Genomic DNA, 22,716 nt, shown 5'->3' on the forward strand with positions numbered 1-22,716 from the left:
CAGCAAGCTGGCAGAATCATTAGTAGGCTGGGCAAAATAACTAGGAGCATTTTAAGTTCTGAGTTCGAATTCCACAGAGGTCAACTTGAACTTTCATCCGTTCAGGGTCAATAAAATGAGTAACAGTCGAGTACTGGGGTTGATGTATCAACTTAACCCCTCCCCAAAATTCCTGGCCTTGTGCCAAAATTTGAAACCAATATAATGCAGTTCAACGTTAATCAATATGGAATAGAAATCATTCTCAAACAGAACTCTTTTGAAAAAGAAATATCATTTATACAAAAGTAAAATATATTTTGTGAAGGAAAAATTACACCTGCCTTTTCCATTTCTTCAAATGTTTCTGGCTTTGCAACAACAACAGGTGCTTCTTCAATGATTTTTTGATGACGCCTTTGAATTGAACAGTCTCTGCCAAACAGAGAGATTGCATTGCCATAGTTGTCAGCTAATATCTGAACCTCAAGATGACGAGCAGCCATTGCAAGTTTCATGACAAATATTGGTGAGCCAGGCACTTCACTTTGTACCTAAAAATAAAAAATTTTTTTTTATTCAATCTCGTTATATTTGTGATATATTTGGATAAAAATTACATTTAAAATGGCAGCTTATATCATTGTTGCAGTTTATTTTAATCCTACTTAAGAGTGAGAAAAAACTTTTTACAATACATGGAAAAATAATACATCTAATAAGAATGTTTTCTAGATTTACGTACTCATTCAGTCCTATTTGGAATTAAACTCTTTTAATTAGGAATACTGTCTAACAGATTTTATAAAGGTGAATACATCTCATATGAAATATTTTCAACAAATCCAAAATTTTATGACCTTTTTTTTTAACTATTAATTAGATTATATAGTTATAATGTTGAGGAACTGTAAATGTTAACCCTTTCACTACAAAATTAAATTTCATAGTTATTCTAATGATAATATTAAATATCTACCAAAAAATGGAATTGGTATTTTCTAAAAGTCATGTTGCCTCAATAAATTTTTGACATATCTCAAGGAAAAAAATTTCAAACATGTCATTTCAATGCAAAAGATAAACAAGTATATAAAACTGCTTTTCACAGTTAAAGATAATGAAATTTTGAGTGGATATATCTGATTGTCATGGTAAGAGAGTTAAATAGTTAATATAGCCAATGTGTTAAGCCCTCATGAGGGGCCAGATTGCACTCCTATTTATGGTTGAATGGTTGGTTTATACTCGTGTGTAAATTGCTGTTGAAGAGCTAAATGACTGTACTCAAGTTGTGTCCCTTCAGGTGCTGCTACAGAGCATTCGTGATCACCACCACTACCACCATCACCACCTCATGTTTGTTCCAATGTAAACATTCCTACCTATTTCTAACATGAAAATTTTGATGTAAAAATCATGCCACCAAAAGTTTTTTTCCCTTTTTTTTTAAACAAATAATTATACTAACCTGTCTGAATAAATTTAGAAAATCATCAGCATTATTTGCTTTTCTGATACCACGTCCACCCCCACCTTCTGATGCCTTGATCATGACAGGAAAACCAATCTTGTAAGCCACTTGTAAGGCCTCATCCACATTCTGAATGCATCCTTTATTATATAGGTCTTTAGGTACCATTTGTGTTTGGCCCTTATTTAGTTCTATATCACTCTTCTTTAGACTTAAACCTATAAAAAGAACAGTTTTTGGTTTTTAATTTTAAAATTTAATATACATACTTTCACCATTATTTAGCAATCAATGCAGCAAAAAAAAAAAAAATTAACAAAAATTGTATATTCTAACAAATGTTTCTGAACATTGTGTTTATAACTAATTATAATTAAAAAAAAAATAAATAAAATAAAACTTTTGTAAAAGATTTAACTCTTTAGCATTTAAACTGGTTATATCTGGCCCAAATATTCTACCTGTTTTATATTCAAACTACCTCTCATACCTACCCTACATTAACATACTAAAAACAAACAGTCACCTCATTGAAATCTCAAAGCTATGAGGTAATGCATGGTTAATTCAAAACAATATAAATAAATGTGCATTACATTTGACAGAGTAATCTGAACACTCAAGTTATTTATAAAACATAAAGTGCCCAGTCTCCAATGCATTTTTCTGTTACAATCTTTTCCAATGAAGGTAGAAACATTTCATGCTATAAAAAATTATACCAAAAATTAACCAGCTGTACACCTAATGACTCCAACTCTGTTTTTTTTTTAAGACTTATTCAATGTTCACTTCTTGTGCAAAAAAGACTTATTCAATGTCCACTTCCTGTGCATAAAAGTAACCAAAACTGCATGAATAGTACATAGTACTAATCATGAAGTTTTGGTTACTTTTTCAGATGAATTGTACTGCACCTGAGCACTGTATACAATTAAGTTCTTTACTATTATTATATTTTCTGGCATAAAACTGACATAGTAAATACTGTAAACATGTAGTATAAACATTCAAACATCATCACTATCTTTCTAAATTCTGCTGCATTTCACATGAAATTTTTGGTCCTCCAAAGTTGTCTTGGCATGTAAGTCAACCTACTTTTTTTAGCAGTAAATTTGGATCAGGAAAATTTGACTAGTATGCTACAAAATTTGATATATATCTAACAAGTTAAATGCTTGCAAAGCTGAGATTCGCAGCAGTAGCCATATCAATCATTTTGGTTCATTTAATTCTATTAGAAGCCTCAAATTTATTTGTAACAGAAAACATGGAAGTCTGACATTCATTCTCCCCAAAACAGTACATACAACTGAAAAATCAAAGCTACATCACAAAAACTATGCTTGCTAATACTTAGATTCACGTCATCAATTACTGATATTCATGTTAATCTTATTTCATTAAGTTATATTAGCGTTTAGTTAGGAACTTCCTATAGGCCATATCCAGATAGTTTCTTAATCAGCACTAACTTCATTATAGTCTTAAATAAGGAACTAGTATGAGAAAATATTGGTTTCGAATTTTGGCACAAGGTCAGAAATTTTGAGGGAGGAAACAAGTCAATTACATTGACCACAGTGCTCAACTGGTACTTATTTTATCAACCCCAGAAGGATGAAATGTGAAGTCAACCTCAGCAAAATTTGTGCTTAGAAGATAAAGATGGATGAAATGCTGATAAGCATTTTGCCTGGCATGCTAACAATTCTGCCAGCTCGCTGTTCTAGTATGAGAAAATATTAAGTTTATTTTCTTCTTAAATCTATAAAAATCTATTTCATTTGCAATGAAAAATTAAGAAATGCAATTAAATAAATTTACCTGTTCCACTCCAAGGGAGAGTGGGAACACCAGCAGTCTGTGCCACAATGGTTGATGCTATCTTATCTCCAAGGGCCCACATGGCCCCTTCTGGTGGTCCTGTAATAAACAATTTATTGTTTAGCATCCAAAAGAATATAAAATAACCATTTGAATATCTTGCGAAATTAATACGAAATAAAAATCACTGGTATACTTTAATTACTTTCTTCATGCATAAAATTAATTACAGTCACTAGCACATTACCTAACTTTTGAGAAATAATCCAATCAAAAAATAACTTTCTTTATTAACACATAAGGCCTATTTTAAAAGATATTGAAGTCAATTCAGAATGACTTCAGTAACTTTTTCTTGTATTTTTTATTTCATCAAGATCATTAAGATTAAAACCACAACTGTGAAGTACCAAATATATGTCATTCACACCAAATTACCCATGCTGAAGAGAATCATTATAAATAATTTTGAGATTTAAAATAGAAGTATCAAACAGCAGTATATCATTTTATATAACAGGAGCAGACAAAGTTGTGTGGTTAGGAAATTTGCTTCCCAATCACATATTTTCAGGTACAGTTCCACTAAGGACAAGTGTCTTCTACTATAGCCTTAAGTGGACTGAGTGCTTTTTACATGGTACCAGCATCGGTGAAGTCAGTTTCAGATTAGTTTTTACGGCTGGGTACCCTTCCTAATGCCAATCACTTTACAGTGTGGACTGGATGCTTTATACATAGTATTAGCACTGGTGAGGTTACCAAGTAACTTGCAAGTAAAGATCCTTTGTAGTGGTGGTGGTACTGGAGAAGGTGGCCTTGTGCCAAGAGTGTGACAGAGGGACAGAAACAAATGTCTCGCTGAAGAGGAGATATATGGTTACCAAGTCAGAGCAAAAGAGGGGGGAGAAAGAGAATGTCGAAGAGAGCAATAGAGAGTATGGAAGAGAGCAAAAGTGTGAGAGTGCAAGAGAGAGAAAGAGAATATCTTTCTCTATATAAATGAGGCAATATAGCTAACAGTGATTAAATTTCTTTAATGATTCTATCGAAAATCTCAGAGATATTTACCAATGAATGTTATTCCGTGTTTATGAAGTAGCTCTGGAAGTCGAGGATTTTCTGAAGCATGGCCCCAACCAGCCCAAACTGCCTGAAAATTAACAATAAAGAGGTAAGAAATTACAATATAATAAAAAAAAATTACTCATTACAACAATAAGAAAAATTACAAGTATTTTTTTAAAAAAACTATCATTTCTCTCTAAAAAAATAACCACTCACTCACACATACACAATAATCATCATCATAATCAATGTCATTGTTTTAACACCCACTTTTCCATACTTGTGCAGGTTGGACAGTTTATTGAAGAAAAAATTTTCTACAACCAGATGCTCTTCCTGTCACCAAGCCTCATCTGTTTCTAAGCACTATAATATTTCCCCATTTCCAGATATCCTTTACTAATGACTGCAGCCATACTGGGGCACCACCTTGAAAAATATTTAGCCAAATGAATCAACCCCAGTACTTGTTATTTATTTTAAAGCCTGGTACATATTCTATTGGTCTCTTTTTTGCCGAACTGCTAAGTTACTGAAACGTAAGCACACCAGCATTGGTTGTCAGGCAGTGGTAGAAGACAAACAGACACAAAGGCACACACAGAGATACATATATACACATATACAATGGGATTCTTCTAGTTTCCATCTACCAAATCCATTCACAAGGCTTTGGTCAGCTCAAAGCTATAGAAGATATTTGCCCAAGGTGCTACACACAGGGACTGAACCCAGAACCATGTGGTCAGGAAGCAAACTTCCCACCAAATCAATTACACTTTACACTACTTGTATGATATTGACACTCATCTACAACATCTCTCACACACACACACACACAAACAAACAAACAAACAAAGGACTTCTTTCAGTTTCCATCTACTAAATCTACTCACAAGGCTTTGGTCAACCCATAAATACACATATCCACTTTGAGCAGGAGAGATCCACTGCAAGCCTTATTTCTCTCCGGTTCAGGAGAGAACTAAAAACTGCAGTGGTTCTCTCCTACTCACTGTACCACACTGCCCATATAACAGAGGATGGTATTGGACATACTGATATTCAATCCCCCAGCACCATAAAACACTCTCAAAATGCATTAGCCAAACCAATACACCTGATCAAAGATCCAAACCAAACACATATCCAAATAATTTACTACTTACTTGCACCTGTGTCCGTTTAGCAATGTCCAAAATAAGTTCTACATTGGCATAATTATTATGATTTGATCCTCCTTGAACTGGAACGTACTGGTCACCCATACGTATGTATTCTAAAATACATAACAAACTAAATTTGTTAACAGTATCATGAGCATCACAACTTTTTATTTCTCCTCAGCTTAAAAATTTTCAAGTGACAAGTCTAAATATATAAATATATAGCAAATTCAAATAAACAAACAATTCAAGTAAATGAATAAAAAACAACAAAAGCGAATGTGAGGACATGCACAAGAAATGTATTAGCTTGACGTTCAATGAAAGGAGAGAGTTTGATGTTTCGAACATAGCTTATCATCGGAAAGGAGAAAGGGAAAAGTCCAAAGATGGAAATTGCCAACGACATACATGTAGTTACATTGCTCACATACACATACATATTTAATCATATATATATATAAAATATTGCTGTTCTGTCTTCAGGTAATATTACAGTGACAGACATTACACTCATAATGCAACACAGGTTACAACACAGTGCACAAGTTATTCCTAATGACTTTCTGTCATCATTTTTTTTTCCCAATTTTCTATGCTTGCATGGGTCAGACAAATTTGATGAGGTAGATTATTTTCTACAGTCAGGTGCATGTGCACATACACAGAGACGTGCATATGCACACATACAGAGATGTGCATACACACACACAAACATGCACATACATGTATGACAGGATTCTTTCAGTTTCCATCTACCAAATCCACTCACAAGGCTTTGGTAAGCTTAGGAATATAGCAAAAGTCATTTGCCCAAGGTACCACACAGTGGGACTGAACTCATAACCATGTGGTTGGGGATTAAACTTCTTAACCACACAGCCACACCTGCACCTTTGTGAGAGTGTGTGTGTGTGTGTGTGTGTGTGTGTGTGTGTGTGTGTGTGTGTGTGCGTATCATAGTCCTCCAGGCGATCACAGAGTAGTTCAAGACAGGTTGCCCCTGGGAGCTCCTCTATGCTGATGACCTTGCACTAATTGCAGAGTCACTATCAGAACTAGAGGAGAAGTTTCAGGTGTGGAAGCAGGGACTAGAATCGAAAGGCCTTAGAGTCAACCTAACTAAAACCAAAATCCTAATAAGTAAGAAGGTAGATAAAACACAAACCCCTTCAGGCAGATGGCCCTGCTCAGTATGTAGAAAAGGAGTAGGTAGTAACTCTATAAGATGTACCCGGTGCAAGCTATGGACACATAAGAGGTGCAGCAATATCAAAGGCAGGTTAACTAGGAAGTTAGTTTTTGTATGTGGCAGATGTTCAGGTGCAATAAACACTGTAAACAAACAGGAAACAACTCCTATCTCATTCCAGGATGAAAAACTAGAGGTAGTCGATAGCTTCCGCTATCTGGGTGACCAAGTTAGTAGTGGAGGTGGGTGCGCTGAAAGTGTAGCTGCTAGAATAAGAATAGCCTGGGCAAAGTTTAGAGAGCTCTTACCTCTGCTGGCGACAAAGGGACTCTCACTCAGAGTAAAAGGCAAACTGTATGACGCATGTGTACGAACATGCCATGTTACATGGCAGTGAAACATGGGCTGTAACTGCTGAGGACATGCGTAAGCTCGCAAGGAATGAAGCCAGTATGCTCCGTTGGATGTGTAATGTCAGTGTGCATACCCGTCAGAGTGTAAGTATCTTGAGAGAAAAGCTGAACGTTAGAAGCATCAGTTGTGGTGTGCAAGAGAGACGATTGCGCTGGTATGGACATGTGGTGAGAATGGATGAAGATAGCTGCGTGAAAAAGTGCCACACCCTAACAGTTGAGGGAACCCGTGGAAGAGGTAGGCCCAGGAAGACCTGGGCTGAGGTGGTGAGGCAAGACCTTCGAACATTGGGCCTCACCGAGGCGATGACTACTGACCGAGACCTTTGGAAATGTGCTGTGCGTGAGAAGACCCGGCAAGCCAAGTAAGATTGTTGCCAGTGCACCTGGACTGGCTCTTGTGTGGGTGGCACATAAGATGCACCATTTTGAGCGTGGTCGTTGCCAGTACCGCCTGACTGGCCTTCGTAGGATTTTCGAGCGAGATCGTTGCCAGTGCCCCTGGACTGGCTCTTGTGCGGGTGGCACATAAAAGACACCATTTCGAGCGTGGCCGTTGCCAGTACCGCCTGACTGGCCTTCGTGCGGGTGACACGTAAAAGCACCTACTACACTCTGAGTGGTTGGCGTTAGGAAGGGCATCCAGCTGTAGAAACTCTGCCAAATTAGATTGGAGCCTGGTGTTGCCATCCGGTTTCACCAGTCCTCAGACAAATCGTCCAACCCATGCTAGCATGGAAAGCGGACGTTAAACGATGATGATGATGATGATATATATATATATATATATATATATATATATATAAAGGATCGTATGTAAGGCCAGAACAATGCAAAGCAAATGCAAGACAAATCACAAGAAAACAAATATATGAATTAATGTAGACTTACCTTGCATTCAATATTTCAGGGTTATGACCTCAATTTCAAGGAATTAATGAATGTTGCCAATGTGCAACAACATTCGTTAATTTCTTGAAAATAGGGTCATAACCCTGAAATAATGACTTCAGAGTAAGTCCAAATTAATTCATATATTTGTTTTCTTGCGATTTGCCTTGCAATCACCTCGCATTGTTCTGGCCTTACCCACTATCCTTTATACAACATATTCTACACAATGCTTCATAGTAATTATTCCATATTATATATATATATATATATATATATATATATATATATATGAGTTAGTATTAAAAGGCTCCCAGACTAGTTATGTTTAATAAAAAATAACCTATTTACCAAGTCAAGAACCTTCTGTGATTCACTCTGAGCTGCATTTTCATCTTGGGGAAGAGATGGAAGTCTACAGGTCCTCATTCTGGTGAATGGGGCGGGTGCGAATGAGATATGTTGTTTTTGGTGAGAAACTTACGAGTGAGGAGAGCTTAGAGAAGAATCCAATTCTTCGCGCTCCACAGATTCAGTCGCTTTCACTCTATGTCCTCGCTCAAACACTTCAAAACATTGCAGTAGAACTCTCGATTAATGGTGTGGCCCTGGGGAATGAATTCATGATGCACAATGCTACATTTCCAGGGTTGACACTTGTGGCAGGTCTTCCAGATAGCTCATCATCTTCCAGGGATGTTCTTCCATTTTTGAAGTGCCCACACCACTCAAAACATTGTGTATAACCCATTGCCTCAATGTCATAAGCTTGCCGAAGCATGCTCAATGTCTCTGCACTAGACTTCCCAAGTTTAACGCAAAATTTCACATCGGCTCTTTGTTCTAATTTCCTGTCTACAACAAAATCACAGACTGCAGCATACACATGATAACAGAAACACAAATTTCACAATTTGCCAAGTAAACACAGCGATGTCACTTGGTACACTGCCTCATGGAGGTCACTGCCAGCTCTCACTGCTCATGCAACCGTGTGCTGCCATCTGTGGGCTTACTACAGAACTAGTCAGGGAACTTTTTGATACCATTTCATATATTTGTTCTTCACTTCAGTGAAATGAAGAACGAATATATAATGGATGTGCTTATTTGACAAAAAAAAAAAATGACCATCCTGAGATATAACACTATATACATTTGTTATATATGTGCATATGTGTGAATATATATATATATATATATATATATATATATATATATATATATATATATATATATATGTATTTATATATAAGATAAACTTACTTGGAAATGGATGAGTGTCGTTCAATCAAATAATAATATAAATATATACATATACATATATGAGTACAGGACATCACCAACAACAAACAACATCAAATACGAAAACAAATGAGTTGAATACGCAAACGAGAGAAACAAATGGAAAACAGGACAAGTAACATAAAGAACGACCCTTCATCAGTTGTCGGCTGTCTATCTACTCCTCATTTTTGGGGATTTTACATGTGTGCTTATGAATTATGGATGTTATACGTGTGCTTATGATTTCATTTTAGCAGACTGCATATAACAATACAAATCATAAACCATAACATTCAGTCTGCTAAAATGAATTCATAAGCACACACATAACATCCAAATGTACATCTTTTTACCTCTGATAATATTGGGCTCATATCACATTAATGTAAATTTCATGTTTCTTGAGCATTATTTGAAACAGCTGTAAGTGACGATTGATTTGCTGTTAATAATAAGCAATTATTAACTTCCCAATCTCTAGTTTCTTTTTCTTCTTTTACATGAATATAAACTATGTTTTTATATAGATACCTATTATTTCAAGGAAATTAATTCTCCCAAAATACTAGGTATTGAACCATCCCTTCATGAGGTTAAGACGACCTCTAATCGAATTATATATACATATATATATATATATATATATATATATACATATATATATATATATATCATCATCATCGTTTAACGTCCGCTTTCCATGCTAGCATGGGTTGGACGATTTGACTGAGGACTGGTGAAACCGGATGGCAACACCAGGCTCCAGTCTGATTTGGCAGAGTTTCTACAGCTGGATGCCCTTCCTAACGCCAACCACTCAGAGAGTGTAGTGGGTGCTTTTACGTGTCACCCGCACGAAAACGGCCACGCTCGAAATGGTGTCTTTTATGTGCCACCCGCACAAGCCAGTCCAGGGGCACTGGCAACGATCTCGCTCGAAAATCCTACAGGAGCCAGTCAGGCGGTACTGGCAACGGCCACGCTCAAAATGGTGCATCTCATGTGCCACCCGCACAAGAACCAGTCCAGGGGCACTGGCAACGATCTTACTTGGCTTGCCGGGTCTTCTCACGCACAGCCCATTTCCAAAGGTCTCGGTCCGTAGTCATCGCCTCGGTGAGGCCCAATGTACGAAGGTCTTGCCTCACCACCTCAGCCCAGGTCTTCCTGGGCCTACCTCTTCCACGGGTTCCCTCAACTGTTAGGGTGTGGCACTTTTTCACGCAGCTATCCTCCTCCATTCTCACCACATGTCCATACCAGCGCAATCGTCTCTCTTGCACGCCACAACTGATGCTTCTAATGTTCAGCTTTTCTCTCAAGATACTTACACTCTGACGGGTATTCACATTGACATTACACATCCAACGGAGCATACTGGCTTCATTCCTTGCGAGCTTACGTATGTCCTCAGCAGTTACAGCCCATGTTTCACTGCCATGTAGCATGGTTGTTCGTACGCATGCGTCATACAGTCTGCCTTTTACTCTGAGTGAGAGTCCCTTTGTCGCCAGCAGGGGTAAGAGCTCTCTAAACTTTGCCCAGGGTATTCTTATTCTAGCAGCTACACTTTCAGCGCACCCACCCCCACTACTAACTTGGTCGCCCAGATAGCGGAAGCTATCGACTACCTCTAGTTTTTCACCCTGGAATGAGATAGAAGTTGTTTCCTGTTTGTTTGCAGTCTTTATTGCACCTGAACATCTGCCACAAACAAAAACTAACTTGCTAGTTAACCTGCCTTTGATGTTGCTGCACCTCTTATGTGTCCATAGCTTGCACCGGGTACATCTTATAGAGTTACTACCTACTCCTTTTCTACATACTGAGCAGGGCCATCTACCTGAAGGGGTTTGTGTTTTATCTACCTTCCTACTTATTAGGATTTTGGTTTTAGCTAGGTTGACTCTAAGGCCCTTCAGTTCTAGACCTTGCTTCCACACCTGAAACTTCTCCTCTAGTTCTGATAGTGACTCCGCAATTAGGGCAAGGTCATCAGCATAGAGGAGCTCCCAGGGGCAACCTGTCTTGAACTCCTCTGTGATTGCCTGGAGGACTATGGTAAATAATAGGGGGCTGAGGACGGAACCTTGGTGGACCCCTACCTCTACCCGGAATTCATTGCTGTACTCATTTCCAACCCTCACCTTACTGGCCGCATCTCTGTACATGGCTCGCACAGCTCTCACTAGCCATTCTTCTATCCCAAGTTTCCTCATTGACCACCAGATAAGGGATCGGGGGACCCTGTCAAAGGCTTTCTCCATGTCAACGAAAGCCAGGTACAGAGGTTTATCCTTGGCTAGGTATTTCTCTTGCAACTGTCTCACTAGAAATAAGGCATCAGTAGTGCTTTTACCTGGCACGAACCCAAACTGCATCTCATCTAAATTGATTCGCTCCCTAATTAGTTGGGCTATGACCCTCTCTGTAACTTTCATAACCTGATCTAACAGCTTGATGCCTCTGTAATTATTTGTATCTAAAGCGTCCCCTTTACCTTTGTAGCAGTTGACTATGATGCTGCTACACCAGTCATAGGGTATGACTCCTTCGTGTATCACCTGGTTCGTAATACGGGTGACTAGGCTATAGCCAACACTGCCAGATATTTTGAGCATCTCTGCAGTGATTCCTGATGGGCCGGGGGCTTTCCCGGTCTTCATACTCTTAATTGCTTTATCTACCCTGGTACTATCAACTCGGATAGCTGGTCCCTCTATTGGGTCGACATAAGGCAGGCTCTCTTTCTCCCATTCATTCTCTTTATTAAGCAATCTATCGTAGTGGCATCTCCAGACCTCTTTCTTTGCATCCTCATTTAATGCAAGCGTACCATCATCCATGCGAACACATTTCTCTCCTACAACATCACTATTCTCTCTCCTACACTGTCTTGCAACCCGAAATACCTCGAGTCTTTGGTCCTCACGGCGCAGAACATTGGCAAATCTTTCCTTATCTGCTTCCCCTCTGGCTAAATAAACCTGTCGCCTAGCCTCCCTTCTGGCACATTGGTACAATTCCCTGCTACCACCGTTCTTCCAGTCCTTCCAAGCTTGTTTCTTTTGTCTAATAGCCCTGTCTACCTCCTTGTTCCACCACCACGTTACTCTGGGTTGGGAGGGGACCTTACACCACCCACAAATCTGGTCGGTGGCTTTCAACAGGTTGTCCCGCAGAAAATACATATACACATATATATAATATATATATATGTGTGCGTGTGTGTGTGTCAGTAGTTCATATATTCCAAAAAAAGCACACTCTAAAACATTAGAGCAGTAATATATTTTTTAGGAAGTTGATTGTTATGGCTGGTCAGAGAGTGACTGGGTAGAGCTGGAAAATGAAATAAAAAACAATAGTGATAATGAGGTGTTAGGGTGGACCTTAGAGATATGAGGTAGATAGGAGGTGCCAAGAGCAAGCGGTGAGAAAATCATAAGTAGTCTTTCTTCATATCACTATATATTCATACAAAGTTTTTTTTATCAGTGTGATGAGATATTGCTACAAATTTTACATTTTAGTGAGGATGGAATCTAAAAATCTATGACTAAGCAAAGTTTTAGCTAAAATTCAAAAATAAACAAACATTTACCAGCATTTGCTTTCAAATCCTCTGGGGTAACCATGACAACAAATCGAATGGCTCTTTCATTGCGGAACATCTCATATGCCCATCGCCGTACAGAACGTATGCATTTAACAGCTGCAATACCATTGTTTGCTATCAGAACCTGAAAAACAAATATTTACAACTGAGTACATATATCTTAATGCCAAAAGCATCTAAGTTACATTAATATTCATTTGACTTAAATACTTTTAGGACTAGCATCTTAAATTTCATTATTAGAAGAACAAAAATGGCAACTTAATTACAAGTTTGTAAATAGAGATGAGCCTAGGGTTAATAATTTAATATCAAATTATTGCAATGTTAATTCTCTAAATGAAGTATTAACAGTAACTGCACGATAAAGTGTAGTATATTGCCACTTAAGTGTGGCTGACCCCTAGGGGTGGATGTTACTGTTGCTTTTAGCCCCAGGAGGACATCTCCTCCAGCTGGCTTATCGACACACGACTGTGTCCTGTTTGCCAAGGGTAGTTATCCCTCTCACCAACATCTGCAGCACGAACGGATCCGGATTTCAGGGTTATTTCCCTTCGTCGGCGTCCGATAGCTGCTGACCTTGGTGAGAGAGACAAAAACCTGGCAATCTTATATCTTCTTTTCAAGTGAAATTCTTCACTGATATAGTGAAGAATTTCACTTGAAAAGAAGATATAAGATTGCCAGGTTTTTGTCTCTCTCACCAAGGTCAGCGGCTATCGGACGCCGACGAAGGGAAATAACCCTGAAATCCGGATCCGTTCGTGCTGCAGATGTTGGTGAGAGGGATAACTACCCTTGGCAAACAGGACACAGTCGTGTGTCGATAAGCCAGCTGGAGGAGATGTCCTCCTGGGGCTAAAAGCAACAGTAACATCCACCCGTAGGGGTCAGCCACACTTAAGTGGCAATATACTACACTTTATCGTGCAGTTACTGTTAATACTTCATTTAGAGAATTAACATTGCTTGTTTTCACCTTTTCGATATCAGTGAAGAATTTCACTTGAAAAGAAGATATAAGATTGCCAGATTTTTGTCTCTCTCACCAAGGTCAGCGGCTATCGGACGCCGACGAAGGGAAATAACCCTGAAATCCGGATCCGTTCGTGCTGCAGATGTTGGTGAGAGGGATAACTACCCTTGGCAAACAGGACACAGTCGTGTGTCGATAAGCCAGCTGGAGGAGATGTCCTCCTGGGGCTAAAAGCAACAGTAACATCCACCCCTAGGGGTCAGCCACACTTAAGTGGCAATATACTACACTTTATCGTGCAGTTACTGTTAATACTTCATTTAGAGAATTAACATTGCTTGTTTTCACCTTTTCGATATCAGTGAAGAATTTCACTTGAAAAGAAGATATAAGATTGCCAGGTTTTTGTCTCTCTCACCAAGGTCAGCGGCTATCGGACGCCGACGAAGGGAAATAACCCTGAAATCCGGATCCGTTCGTGCTGCAGATGTTGGTGAGAGGGATAACTACCCTTGGCAAACAGGACACAGTCGTGTGTCGATAAGCCAGCTGGAGGAGATGTCCTCCTGGGGCTAAAAGCAACAGTAACATCCACCCCTAGGGGTCAGCCACACTTAAGTGGCAATATACTACATCAAATTATTGGTTATATTTTATATTTTAATTAAGTAATCTTGAATTACTTTATCTGATTTTTTTTTTTAATTAGATATGTTGGAAGTGAGTAAGCTTGTGACTTTCACAGGATCTCTGAGATCCATGTGATTAATGGCATTAATGTTCAGCTTCATTTGTTGCAAGTCTATGAATCAAGAAAATACATATGAAGAAAGGGAGTACCAGCAAGCCAATATTCTGAGAAGAAAGGACTGGGCTTACTCGTAGCTAGAACTGAGCCTTGGTGAGTGATGGGAGGAAAAAGCAAGACATGTGAATCAGAAGTGCCTGAGTGAAGATGGCACAAGACCAGCAAGCTCTGAGATGCAAAGGCCACTGTAGTATCAGTAGAAAAGGCAGAGAGAAAAGATGGTACATCTGTGAACCAGGAGTTGGAGTCTTTTTATCTTGATGCAGATCAATTGACTGGCCCAAGTAACTTTTCTTTGGATGCAGTCAAGGAAGTTTCTATGAAGCAGCTGCATTGTCTCAGATGTGTGAACAGTTTGCATTGTAGTCTCACCTGAGATTTGTAGAGGATTAGCAATTGTTGGGAAAATATCAATTAGTGCTCTAAAAAGAAAGACAAGTTCCCCAAGATACAGTCTTTGTTATGTTGAGGGTGTTCACTCACAAGAATGAGATCTTCAGTAATAATGAGAGCCAGCACTGAAGCAATTGCAAAGACCTCTAGGTATGGTTGCTCACATTTAAGGGTTGAAGATGCGATAATGTTTATGTGATATATGCAGTGATTGTGTTCTTTTACTGTTGAAAGAGACAAGATTGGCACAACTACAATAGAAGACATTTCCACAAACTTTGCTCCTGAAGACAGTGCAGGTTTGAAGTGATGGGCTTAGGCTGCAAGTGGATAACAATTTCCTCACAAGCTTACATAAATTAACTAATTAGAACAAAATTGGATACTTGTTGGAGCAGAATTCAACTTCCTTAACATTCAGCTGTGACATGCAGAAATGGAACTTATTTTCAAAAAGGTTATCTGAAACCACAACTGGTTCTATGAGACAAACTCCCTGTTTTAAAATGATCTTCAAACTTTTCATCATAATATTATGCTAATTTACGCTCCAAATACTAGCTTAATAATGCTAAATTTATTTTAATACATTTTTTTTTAATCATTTTCAGAATTAATTGAAACAAAGATTGCGTATTTCACCAGAAATAAAACAAAAGGCTTAAGGAGTAATTTGTCAATCATTGTAAAGTTGCTCGTAATCCCAGGAGTTTGATCATGAAAGAGAAAATGAAAATACAACTCAGTGTCTGAATTATGATTTTAGCGAAATGGAATTGTATCAGCAACTAGGCTGAAGTTGGGGCTTCAAAAATTTTGACACCAAATAATAAATGTTTAAGTGAAGTTAACAGTCTTCATGTATTTTGAATGGCTAAAAAATATGTCTTTCACGCTGCAATTGTTTTAGTTTCAACATACAGTCTCAGATCAAATCATTTGTTTGACAAGTACACCTCCAAATTTCCATAATCACATTGTAGAAACGTCATTTTAGTCTTTCAAAAACACACAGAAACTGTTATACTCGCTTTTAATTTATTTTTAATCAGTAGTACAGTTTATTATGAAGTATTAAGAATTTTCATTGCTCTTCTGCAACATGATCACTATCACAGTTCCAGAAGTGGAGTAACAAAATGTGAAAGTAAAAATTTTGTATGTTCTCAATTTGACTAAAATGTAATTGTTTCACTTTCAACATATGGTCTCAGATTGGACGAAACCACTTGCAAAAAACAGTACAATTTCCACATTGTTAACCCCCTCATTGTGAAATTAAATTTCATGGTTATTCCAGTAATGACGTTAAATACCTACCAAGAAGTAGAATTGATATTTTCTGCAAGTCACATTGCCTCAATAAACATGACATATCTCAACAAAGTGAAAGCATATGGCTCAGTGGTTAGAGCATCGGGCTCACAATCATGAGGTAGTGAGTTCCATTCTCGGACTGGGCTTTGTGTTGTGTTCTTGAGCAAAACACTTTATTTCCTGTTGTGCCTGTTCACTCAGCTGTAGAAATGAGTTGCGACATCATTGGTGCCAAGCTGTATTGGCCTTTGCCTTTCCCTTGGATAACATTGATGGCATGGAGAGGGGGAGGCTGGTATGCATCAGCAGCTGCTGGTCTTCCATAAACAATCTTACCCGGACTTATGCCTTGGAGGGCAATTTTCTAGGCACAATCCCATGATCATTCATGACCAAAAGGAGTCTTTACCCTTTACCTTATCTCAACACAAAATAGTTTCAAACATAACATTCCACAACAAAAGACTTATTGATGTATAAAACTGCTTTCCACAGTTAAGGGTAACAAAGTTTTGAGTGGATATATATGATTTCTACAATAAAAAAGTTAATGTCGTAAATATTTCAGCAAAAACATAAAACTTAGTAATCTACAAAATAAAGACACACAAAGTGGTTTTAACAAAACACCTTACTTACTGTGTTGATAACTTTATTACCACCAAACTTCTTCACAAATTCTTCCGGTGTGGCAACTGTGAAATCTTTCGGGTAAGTAGAACGTTTCCCTCGATGATCCAGGTTAACACCTGACATCGTATGCCTAAAAAGAAGGAACAATAAATGACAGAGATCAAGATGGTCGCAGATGTAGTACGAGCGGCGACACAGCTGGAAACAGCAAAAATAACATTAATGATAATAATTATCAGCATCATCATCATCATCATCATTATTATTATTATCTTTATTATAAAATAATCACAGTAAAAATTAAGCTAATGTAAACATGATAGGTTTTGTTATTTTTGTTATCGTTATTATTATTATTATTATTATCATGAACTATAGAATGAGAGGAAAAAAAAAAGGGTAAACTAAAAATAACCTTTAAACTTCAGTTTTCAACAGCGGAAATAATTCTTATCTTTTTTTTCTTTTTTTTTTAACCCGCCATCACTACTACTACTACTACTACTACTACTACTACTACTACTACTACTACCACCACTCCACTGACTTCTACAAACTGAAACAAAAAATGTCATAATCATTTTTAAAAATGAAAATAAATAATAATAAAACTGAATCCTAGAAACCCTTATGCTGGAACAGGCATGGCTACGTGGTTAAGACGTTCACTTTGCAGTCACGTGGTCGTGAGTTCAATCACTCCTGTATGACACTTTTGAGCAAATTCATTTTACAGTATGCCTATGGTTGACCAATACTTTATGAGAGGCTTATTGAATTTGTGAGGTGAAAACTACCAAAATCCTCATGGTGGTGGTGGTGGGGGGGGGTGCATTTGTGTATGTGTGTGTGTGTGTGTGTGTGTCCGTGCACGTGCGTGCATGCATGTGCCTGTGTATGTGTGCATGTTTGTGTATGTGAGTGTGAGCATGTTTGTGTGTGTGACTATGTGCATGTGTGTGTAGTGCATGCTTCTGTGTGTGTGTGTGCATGTGTGTGTACATGTTTGTGTGCGAATGTGCATGTTTGTGTGTGTGTGTGTGTGTGTGTGTGTGTGTGTGTGTGCATGTATGCGTGCATGTTTGTTTGCATGTGCACATATGTGTGTTTATGCTCATGTAAAAGCTGTTGTTGTTGTTAAAGTTAACTTTTTACCTTGCACTTGTTTCAATCTTTGGATAGCAGCCATGCTGGAACACTACCTTGAAGGGTTTAGCTGAACAAATCGACCCCATTGCTTATGAATTTTAAGTCTGGCACTTATTCTATCATGTTACCTGGACATAAACAAACCAAGAAGGGTTGTCAAGCAGTGTGGCAGGACAAACACAAACATGTAGACAGGCACACACGCACGCACACACACACACACACACACACACACAACAGACTTCTACGCAGCTCCCATCCATTAAATTCATTCACAAAGCATTGGTTGGACTGGGGGCTACAGTAAAAGAAACTTGCTTAAGGTGTTGTGCAGTGGGACAACTTGAAACCATGCAGTTAACTTCTTAACGACACTATGTGCCTTCGTCTATGTTGGCTACTTGATATCAAAATAGTACAAGGATCAATCATCATCACCATCATCGTCATCGTTTAATGTCTGCTTTCCATGCTGGCATGGGTTGGATGGTTGACACGGAGCTAGCTAGCAGGGAGCTGTCCAGACTCAAACTGTCTATTGTCCCATGGTTTCTATGGCAGGATGCCCTTCCTAATGCCGACCACTTAACAGAGTGTGCTGGGTGCTTTTCATGTGCCAATGGCACAGGTGCGTTTATGTAGCACCGGCACGGGCGCCGTTTTTGAAGTGGCACTGGCACCTGAAAAAGCAGACCTGTATGTGTGGAAGACAGCAAAGTCATTAAAACCCTTGATAGCAAGGCTCCAATAAGGCCACAATTCGATGACTGAAACCAGTAAAACAGAAAAAATTAAAATGAAATCCACACAAAAACTGTTTCTTGAAAATTTAACAAATTTACTGCAACTTAGAAAAATAATCTCTTTACTCTCTTTTTACTCTTTTACTTGTTTCAGTCATTTGACTGCGGCCATGCTGGAGCACCGCATTTAGTCGAGCAAATCAACCCCAGGACTTATTCTATGTAAGCCTAGTACTTATTCTATCGGTATCTTTTGCCGAACTGCTAAGTTATGAGGACGTAAACACCAGCATCGGTTGTCAAGTGATGTGGGGGGGGGGGGGGACACAGACACATACATATATATATATATATATATATATATATATATACATACATATGTATGGCGGGCTTCTTTCAGTTTCCGTCTACCAAATCCACTCACAAGGTTTGGTCGGCCCGAGGCTATAGTAGAAGACACTTGCCCAAGGTGCCACGCAGTGGGACTGAACCCGGAATCATTTGGTTGGTAAGCAAGCTACTTACCACACAGCCACTCCTACGCCTTGTTGTATCTAGGGTGAGTCATTATGCCAATATTAATAACACACACACTGATCCAATTCCACTCCTTTATTATTAGTCAATTGGTTAAATATCCAACTAACTATTTGATTGCTTGTTTAACTTTGTTAAACAGTAAGCCATTCATTTTATTTTAGTTCGTTTTGTTTTTTGTTGTTGAAGCTATTTCATTACTATTTGTAATTTGTTCAATAACTTTTCTCTTAGTCCGTTACATGTCACCAGATATAAAAATGAAGTAGAAAATAATCACAATTCGAGTACTAAGATAAAAAAGAAAAATTATTCATTAAGTGAGAGAAAATCTCAATGGTTATTTTTTTTTTTTAATCTTCAAAAGCAGAAGTGACTCACTTATCCTTTATCTTTTACTTGCTTCAGTCATTGGACTGCAGCCATGCTGAAGGGCTTAGTCAAAATAACCCCAGCACCTATTTATTAAGTTTGATACTTGTTCTATTGGTCTCTTTTGCCAAGCTGCTAAATTAAGGGTACATGAAAAAAAAATCAATACCAGTTGTCAAGCAGCAGTGTGGGACAAATACAAACACACAGATCATCATCATCATCATCATCATCATTTAACATCTATTTTCCATGTTGGCAAGAGTTAGACTGGAGTTGTAAGCTGGAGAGTAGCACCAGGCTCCAGACGATTGTTTTGACTTGGTTTCTATGGCTGGATGCCCTTCTTAATGCCAATCACTCTACAGAGTGTACTGGCTGTCTTTTTGTGTCACTGGCACAGGTGTTATCATACGTCACCAACACAGTGCCCTTTATGTGTCACCAGCGCAGGTGCTTTTTATGTGTTATTGGCAGTGGCCAAAACACATATATACACTTTAGGTTTCCACACAGTTCCTTATTCCTTTATTGCCCACAAGGGGCTAAACATAGAGGGGACAAACAAGGACAGACAAAGACATTAAGCTGATTGATTACATCAACCCCAGTGCATAACTGGTACTTAATTTATCGACCCCAAAAGGACGAAAGGCAAAGTTGACCTCAGCGGAATTTGAACTCAGAACGTAACGGCAGACGAAATACCACGAAGCATTTGCCTGGTATGCCAACGTTTCTGCCAGCTTGCTGCCTTCCACACAGTTTCTGCCTACCAAATTCACTCACAAAGCACTGGTCAACTTAGGGATATAGTAGAGAACACTAGCTCAAGGTAGGATTGAGCCTGAAACCACATGGTTGCAAAGCAAGCCCTTTAACCACATAATCATGTCTGTGCTTCTGGAATTTTTCTTTTTTGTTTTTTTTTAGAAAACACTGGAAAATAGAAGGAATAGCCAAATAGCCCTTAGCCAATTTTACTAATAACTAACAAATATATTTTAAAATGTCCAGACAAAATTATATTTAGAAACATTAAATCATTTCTGAATCATAAACTACAAGAGAACAGCTAGGTCTTGGATTTCAAATTTCTTTAGATTACCAAAACTCAATTAAATTTAAAACCATAGATGAAAAAAAATTATTGAACAGTAAATCTCCTAATTATTCAACATCTGTTTTATCATACTATTATGGATTGAATGGGGAATTATTTGAGCCAGTATTTTACAGCTGGAAGCCCATCCTAATCTGTTTTTCAAGAAAAACATTTTTGATTCCATTAGTAAAAATCTTTTATCTTTTACTTGTTTCAGTCTGTATTTAGATTGTGGCCATGCTGGCGCACCACCTTGAAGAACTTTTAGCACTTTAAAAAAAAAACAACTCAATACTAATTCTATTGATCGATCTCTTTTACAAAACGCTAAGTTAGAGGAATGTAAACACAGCAACACCAGTTGTCAAGTGGGGAGGGGTGACAACACTAGTACAAGGGCAGACACACATATTACAGGCTTCTTTTAGTTTCTTATTTCTTTATTGCCCACAAGGGGCTAAACATAGAGGGGACAAACAAGGACAGACAAAGGGATTAAGTAGATTACATAGACCCCAGTGTGTAACTGGTACTTAACTTATCGACCACGAAAGGATGAAAGGCAAAGTCGACCTCGGCAGAATTTGAACTCAGAACGTAATGGCAGACGAAATACCGCTAAGCATTTTGCCCGGTGTGCTAACGTTTCTGCTAGCTTGCTGCCTTTAAGTTTCTGGTTACTAAATCCACTCACAAAGCTTTGGTCAGCCAGAGACTATAGTAGAAGACACTTGTCCAAAGTGTCATGCAGTGGGACTGAACTCAGAACAGTATGGTTGGGAAGCAAGCTTCTTACCACACAGCCACATAAATGGTCATAATGTAAACATCATATCACCACTTCACTCAGAGAATGTCAAGCAAAGCCATAGAATGTCAAAATTTGTATGCATACACAAATGTTATCATCATTACTATTGTTCTAATGTCCACTTTTCCATCATGCTCATATGAAGCAGATGGGATTCATAGAAGCCACATTTCTGTGGCCAGATGCCTTTCCTGTCTGTCACCAGCCCTTTGCCTATTTTCGTGTAAGTTAATATATCCCCAATGGCCAAATATGTTTTCCATGGAAGATTGGAAACAAACAACACTTCTTATATGATGGTGATGCTTCACAACAAAACAAACCCATACACACACATATTAACATTTTATAACTTCGCTTGATATTCGCTAAGTGAAGTGGTGATATGATGTTTACATTATGACCATTTATATGGCTGTGTGGTAAGAAGCTTGCTTCGCAACCACATTATTCCGGGTTCAGTTCCACTGCATAACACCTTTAGCACCTGATGAGCTAGCTTAATATCTGCATTAATTTAAAGATTGTTTATATTAATGCAGACTTGTAAGTAATTTAGTTATTATGAAATATAAAAAAACTATCTACGCAGGTTTTAAGTTGCAAAATAATTATTGTGATATTACACTTTCCAATAGCTAATTAAATTTTATCATACTATGTTTCCTCTGTCTCTGTCTGTGTGTGTGTCAATATATATATATATATATATATATATATATACACATTGTGAACAAACTTAGGAGTGCTGAGTGAGTCAGTCAGTACTCTACAGAAAATAAAGGAATTCTTAAATGCAGGATGGGTGTGGAGACAGCTTAGAAAATTGGGTAAATACCCTCAGAAGATAGAAAAAAGTGGCCGGTAAGCCTCTACAGTGAATCAAACCCTGTACCTATGCAACAGATTTCTTTCAGTGTCTCTCTACCAAATTTACTTACAAGGTTTTG

General features: G+C 38.1%; 1 protein-coding gene across 3 annotated transcripts in view; it reads right to left on the minus strand.

The window, feature by feature from the left end:
* Positions 1-22,716, minus strand: part of LOC106879448 (acetyl-CoA carboxylase) — a 124,700-nt gene that overhangs the window by 66,057 nt on the left and 35,927 nt on the right. For all 3 annotated transcript variants that reach the window (XM_014929017.3, XM_014929008.3, XM_014929024.3), the window contains 7 exons: positions 17,056-17,179; positions 12,905-13,043; positions 5,521-5,630; positions 4,355-4,436; positions 3,284-3,382; positions 1,451-1,671; positions 324-533 (listed from right to left, as the gene is read on the minus strand). In XM_014929017.3, coding sequence (XP_014784503.1) covers positions 324-533; positions 1,451-1,671; positions 3,284-3,382; positions 4,355-4,436; positions 5,521-5,630; positions 12,905-13,043; positions 17,056-17,179 — 985 coding nt within the window. The remainder of the gene's footprint in view (positions 1-323; positions 534-1,450; positions 1,672-3,283; positions 3,383-4,354; positions 4,437-5,520; positions 5,631-12,904; positions 13,044-17,055; positions 17,180-22,716) is intronic.

Source organism: Octopus bimaculoides, chromosome 2, assembly GCF_046866305.1.
Source record: "Octopus bimaculoides isolate indiv1 chromosome 2, ASM4686630v1, whole genome shotgun sequence".
NCBI classification, from domain to species: Eukaryota; Metazoa; Mollusca; class Cephalopoda; order Octopoda; family Octopodidae; genus Octopus; species Octopus bimaculoides.